The 6,077-nt window shown below is 43.2% G+C and overlaps 1 protein-coding gene across 1 annotated transcript; it reads left to right on the top strand.

Annotated features, from left to right (window-relative positions):
• Positions 1–322: 322 nt before the first annotated feature.
• Positions 323–4,024, top strand: UBE2L6 (ubiquitin conjugating enzyme E2 L6). Its single transcript, XM_063289096.1, has 4 exons — positions 323–490; positions 1,495–1,590; positions 2,616–2,802; positions 2,918–4,024. Exons 1-4 carry the CDS (start codon positions 461–463, stop codon positions 3,064–3,066), a joined length of 462 nt encoding a protein of 153 aa, XP_063145166.1. The 5' UTR covers positions 323–460; the 3' UTR covers positions 3,067–4,024.
• The last annotated feature ends 2,053 nt before the right edge of the window (positions 4,025–6,077 follow it).

The following is a 6,077-nucleotide window of genomic DNA, read 5'->3' as shown; positions in this document are numbered from 1 at the left end:
AGAACGGAAATTACTTTTGACTCACCCACATCTCACTGTTACGATGAGAGGTTAGCTTTTGCTTTCTAAGGAGTAAAAGGAAAGAAAAAGTGCGGGGTCCGGGAGTCCCTTATTTTTGCCACGCGCTCTCCTCAAGCTGTATGGGAAATAATCTCGCCGGCTACTGCTAGAATGTTTTCCCGGCCTTTCATTTTATTAATTTGTTTAAGATTGTATTTTGTTGCCCTCCGCAGCCGAGAGACTCTTAATATAGGGACTGTAACCGTGGTTTAATTGAATCTGGTCTTGCTAGGAAAAGGGGAAGAGCTGATCGCTGCGGGAAAGTTCTACTTTCCAACTAAGAGCGCGCAGCGCAGGAGCAGCAGGGGATCCCTTCGCGGCGCTACTCTCCGCCTCTCTGCGAAGGGCGCGGGAGGGATCGTGGGCAGAGCGACCCCGCCCGGGATCGGATCAAAGGAAAATGGCGGCGGCCGCCCGGAGGGTGGCGAAGGTAGGCAGAGTGACGCGGAGGTTGGGAGACCCCGTTAGGACTTCGAAGGCATCTAGAGGACGGCTGAAGGGGCGGGAAAGGAGAGGCTGGTTGTGCTTCAGGAAACGTCGCAAGCGATTGAAGTTTTGTTGAGGCATGCCTCTTTCGAGGAGGCGGCGACGGGGTCTCGAACCGGCAGATGCTGGGGGCGGGGGGCGCTGCATCTCCAGGATGAAGGAGTAGCTATCTGCTAGGCAACCAGGCAGTTCTGGACACTGAATGCTTAACAGGGGTGTGTGGATGGAGGGGGGGGGCAGGACAGTAGCAGACTGTGGCAAGCTGTCCCTTTGACGCGGTTTAGAAGGCTTTTAAAAAGTCTTCGGCAGAAAATGTTTAGCTTCAATTTTTGCCAGAAACAGGATAGTCTTAACGGGATGCACACCGATACCGTGGGTTAGAGGAGCATCTGTCTCGCCTGTCCTAGCACGTTTTAATAATTTGATAACAGCAGAATGCCTCCTTTAGAGCCGTAGGAGGATAATTCGGAGTCCGCTGGCGGCGGGTAACCTTATTTTGAAGGAAAACGCTTGAAGAGAAGACTCAAAAGCTGCCAAAAAAGCCGCTGGGAAAAAAAAGATCTCGTGGGTACTTTCGGTTTCGATTACTGTTAGCTGGAAAGCTTGCGTGGGAAGGAGAGAGGAGGAAACCTAACCAAACTGAAAAGCTGTTTGGAGAATGTCAAGTGATCTGCCACTCAGAAAAGCCACAAAACAGATCTGTATGCTGCTACGATATAAGCCAATGCATTTTACAGTGACTTGAAAATGAAAAGTTGATGCTCTCCGAATGCATTGGATTTCAACTGCCATAATTCCTAGCTGCTTAAATCCAGGGTGAGAGCACCAGGCTGGGGAAAGCTAGCACAGAAATAGGCCTGCATTGCTTGAAATCTGTCAGGCTGCTGTCAGCATTGGTCCTGGAGCTACTTTGTTGTGTGAATGTTTTGTTTTGTTTTGTCTTTTCAGGAACTTGATGCCATTAAGAAATCAGGGTTAGGATGCCTCCGGAATATTGAAGCAGACGTGACCAATATTCTCCTTTGGAAAGGACTTTTACTGCCGGTGAGCAAAAAGAAGCTGGATAAAAATGTGAGAGGGGGAAAAAGCAGGGGTTCACAGAACTCCTGAATGTGCCTTAAACTCATCTAAAAGAGAAAAAGAACTGCCTGAAAGGAAGGAGGGGGAGGAAGGAAAATGGGTGCTAAAACAGTCATTAGGTTTAGAATTTGTAGCTGATGATAGTGGGTGATAACTGGCGCCAGCAAGGTCACGCAACGGGGGAGGGATTATTAGGATTGTGTAAACTTTTGTGTGAAGGGGGAAATGCAGGCCCTGATATATATCCAAACATTAGAATTAGGAAGAAGTTAAATACATTCTTGAGGATGTGATCAATATCTCAAGGATGTGTTGATTACTTCCATCACATATCTGTTTTTCCTCTTCCTGACAAAAAGGCAATCACGGTTATCTTGACCTTATGTAAATTAAACTAGGATCTGGTGAGCCATCAGAATCAAAAACAACGATAAGGATTGTAGGAACATCCTGACATCCTGCTGGCATTGTAAATTTGTAAATCAGAGTGGCTACTTCAAGGTAACAGGAAGAATGTGAGCTGAACCCTCAAAGGAGGGGGATGACAGGCGAGGAGGGTATAAAGGTATAGTGTTAACTTCATTCAGGGTTCCTTCTTGCACAGAGGGACCTGCCTTTGCAAACGCGTTACCAAATAAACTCCTTTCTTTGTATCATCGAACCTGGGTGATTGGAATTCTTCAGGGAGATTTTTCCCGCTGACAAAAACAATTGGGACTGAGAGCCTGCAGGAGACTGTAATGTACCAGTCAGAATAACGTAGCATGCAGCTACCTCAAACAGTGATTTGGGGTATCATGAAAACACTGCAAAGTACCAGAGTATTTAAGTGAGAGAGGATTACATTTTCAGCTTGGGATGCTAAAAGGCCTTACATGTTTTCCAGATGGGAAGGAACTGAGATCTTTACATTTTAGATTGGCCTGCAAGGAAAACCCCATTCACTAGCCTCCTGCTATGAATCATGCTTTTCTTGTCCTTGTACCTAGGATAATCCTCCATACAATAAAGGTGCCTTCCAGATTGAGATCAGTTTTCCATGTGAGTATCCACTCAAGCCTCCCAAAATAACCTTCAAAACCAAGATCTACCACCCCAATGTGGATGAGATGGGTCAACTATGCCTGCCAATCATCAGCAGAGAGAACTGGCAGCCTTCTACAAAGGTAGACCAAGGTATGAAGGGGCAGGATGGGTAGACCTGGGGCTGCTGGATGGCTTTCATTCAATTCCCAGTTTGTGTGTGTTTTTCTCTGTTTGAAGAAAGTGTCACTTTTTATCTTTTCTGCAGTAATTGAGGCCTTGATAGTGCTGGTGAATAAGCCTGAAATAAACTACCCATTGCGCCCAGATGTGGCCAAGGAGTTCAAGCAGGACTATGAGAAATTCCTGTTGCGGGCAGAAGACCACACCTGCAGGCTCAGTGTGAAGCGGCCATGAGAATGATCTGCGCTCCCCAACCAGTGTCTGCCCTACATAGCTGCCTATCTATTCTTTAGAGACTGGAGACCTTATCTACTAATGGGATGGTAGAAGGGGGGACCAGACAAAGTACATGATGAAGTTCTGGATTGTTTTGACTTTAGGGCCAGAACTACACATTTGGGGAACATTCATACCCTTGAACAGGCACAAATTTGAACTTGAGGTGCAGATTCATCTGAGCCAAGTTAAAATTTGTGCCTGTTCAAGGGTATGAATGAAATTCTGTGTTACCTCCCCATCCTGGAGTTAAAATCTATTCCTCAAAAGGGTAGTTCTGGCCTTAAAGTCAGCATAAGATTTGGATAGATTTCAAGTCAAACTGAAGAGATGACGTGGTTTTCTAAGACAGGACAATATTTTCTCCAAAAGGAGCAGAACAAATGAGGACATTCACAAAGTTTCAGTGAATTAGAATTCCACAGAGAAAACTTAAAGTAGTAAGTTTTCTGTTTTCAAATATGGAAAGACGGGGTTGATGGGAGGAGGGGGAAAGCTGAGAGGTTTGCTTTCTAATCAGAGAATGACTTATCAGGAATAGACCAATAAGTAATGCTTCAGGAAAAAAGGGTATTGCATTTTATGCTTCGTTATGTGCCATTTTCTTGCTAGTCATGTCCTACCTTAGATGAAGAAAATAAATGCATTATTTTTTTCTAATTCTTCCTCATACAAGTCTCCATTTGCATAGTCAATCCTATTTCAGTATTTTAGCTTTGTTTCCAAATCTTTCCTTTTCTATTCCAAGTTTAATTTGTTCAATATATTGTAGTATTTCTCTCTCTTCTTAGATTTTAGTAATTGCATAGGCTGTGTTGCTCTCCAACTCTTTCCCCAGTCATCGTTTTGGTGGTAATTGTTAAATTATACTTCAAACCTAGCTTTATGTTGTGTAATAAATGTAGGCTATAATTTAATATACAATATTTATAATAGTGATAATTTATCACTATTATCAATAGTGATAAATTACTGTCATTACGGACTTCTGGTGTTTTATTGTTTTCCTTTAACTTGCTGTATATGAATTTGATTTTACACCTAAACAGAGTACAATGATTTGTTTTAACAGCTGTAACAATGCATGTGGTTTCACAAACATGGGTAGTCCTTGCTTAATGACCATAATTGAAACTAGAATTTTGGTTGCCAAGCAAAGCGGTCATTATGTGAATCCAACCTGACTTTATACCCTTTTTTGCAATGGTCTTTAAGCGAATCACCACAGTCATTAAGCAAACCACATGGTCGTTAAGTGAATCACATGGTTACCCGTTGATTTTGCTGGCCAGAAGCTGGCCAGGAAGATTGAAAATGGCGATCACATGACCACAGGATGCTGTGACAGTTATAAATGTGAACCAGTTGCCAAGTGCCGAAAACATGATCACGTGACCGCAGGGACGCTGTGACGGTCGTAAGTGTGAGCACCAGTTGTCGTTTTTTTCAGTACTGTCATAAGTCTGAACTGTCACTAAATGAATAGTCATTAAGTGAGGACTACCTGTAATTGTATAACCAATTGTATTGGTGTGACATCAGTTTTGTAGTTGTGGCAAAGCACATATTACCCCTAGAAAGAGAGACAATTGTTACAGGCATTGTTTGGGCCCATCTGAATTTCTTTCTTGCTCTAATCAATGCCCAGTGTCTGCTACAGGAGCAATTCTGTGAAGAATAATAGAATCTTTGCTAGTAATGGTGGAGGTGTTAAGAGAAGGCAGTATTATTCTAGATTTTGAGATACCTCAGTTGGGGGTGGAGTGGCTGGGATGGAATGGCCATAGAAGACAGCTATGGTACTTCTCTGGAGAGGGCTGTTGAGGAGGCTAAGCAAGCCTCTTCTGATGCTTTCCCTCCTGCTCCAGTGCTTCAACATGGCCCAGCATACAGGCAGTGATGCTTGGTCAATGCAGAATGGAGGGAGCCAGCAAGTTGTCTAGTTGAATTAAGTCTCATGGATCACAGTGAGGTGCACTGAGACTGCCAGGTGTTCAATATCTCTAAAGATAGTATCAGTTAGTGATACTGATAAGTATCAGTTAAGAGTATAACAAAGGGGAAGTTAGAAACAAAATATTCACCTATAATGTTTTTAGTAGTTCTTTTTTTATGGTATCTTTAAATAACAAGCAGTGGAAACTTTGGCAGTCAGTGCAGAAATTTGAAAAGATCTCTAAAATCCTTTTCCTTATTGTTAAAAATAGCTTAATGTATTTTTTACGGTTAGTTCTTTATCAATGATATACTGAGCACTAACTGTACAATTTCTGTAACTTCTTTGCCCACTTACTGACTGTATTTTTGCTTGTTTGCTTCCTTCCTTCCTTCCTTCCTTCCTTCCTTCCTTCCTTCCTTCCTTCCTTCCTTCCTTCCTTCCTTCCTTCCTTCCTTTTTTCACTTGTTTGTGAAAAATGATTTAAAAACTATCACCAGAGACTGCATTGCTTCAAGTCTTAGTTCAGCATGTCTGACCTAGGAGAGCAGAAGCAGCAGTGAAGTGCCTTTCATCACTTGGGAAGCACAACCCCTTTGGGCTTGAGCTGAAGGGCTTCGGGCAGCAGGAGTCCCATTCAGGCCTGTGGCTGTGGGGCCTTCTTAGAGTAGGACTTTAGCAACAGATCAGATTAAACCCCTAGGACTTGCTTTCTTTTCAAGCTGCCCTTGCTCCTCTGAATGTACTTGCACTGGCAGCTGAGGAAACAGGCCTGTAAAAGACTGTATTTCTGCAGGCTAGAATGCCAGCATGTACACCCATCTTTTGATTTCAGTAAATAAACAAACTGTTTGCAGCTCTCCTTCCTCCTTAGTTCGGGCTTAAAGCCCTCCACCTCCTCCTCTCCCCTTTCTAAATGCAATGTATTTATATTTAAAAGTGGGAAGAGGAAGCAAAGTGGGGATTTTGACACTGAATTAAATCCTGTTTGCCACCTTGTAAAATGAGCTGTCCTCTGAACAATTTCAACGTG

This window comes from Candoia aspera, chromosome 1, assembly GCF_035149785.1.
Source record: "Candoia aspera isolate rCanAsp1 chromosome 1, rCanAsp1.hap2, whole genome shotgun sequence".
NCBI lineage: Eukaryota > Metazoa > Chordata > Lepidosauria > Squamata > Boidae > Candoia > Candoia aspera.
The sequence above is the reverse complement of the archived record's forward strand: the minus strand, read 5'-3'. Positions and strand labels throughout refer to the sequence as shown.

Bases quoted from the DNA above. Each gene is read 5' to 3' on its own strand.
- UBE2L6 (XM_063289096.1), top strand. From the start codon at position 461: ATGGCGGCGGCCGCCCGGAGGGTGGCGAAG. The intron at 491-1,494 runs GTAGGCAGAGTG...TTGTCTTTTCAG, and splicing joins CCGCCCGGAGGGTGGCGAAG to GAACTTGATGCCATTAAGAA. The intron at 2,803-2,917 runs GTATGAAGGGGC...TCTTTTCTGCAG, and splicing joins TTCTACAAAGGTAGACCAAG to TAATTGAGGCCTTGATAGTG.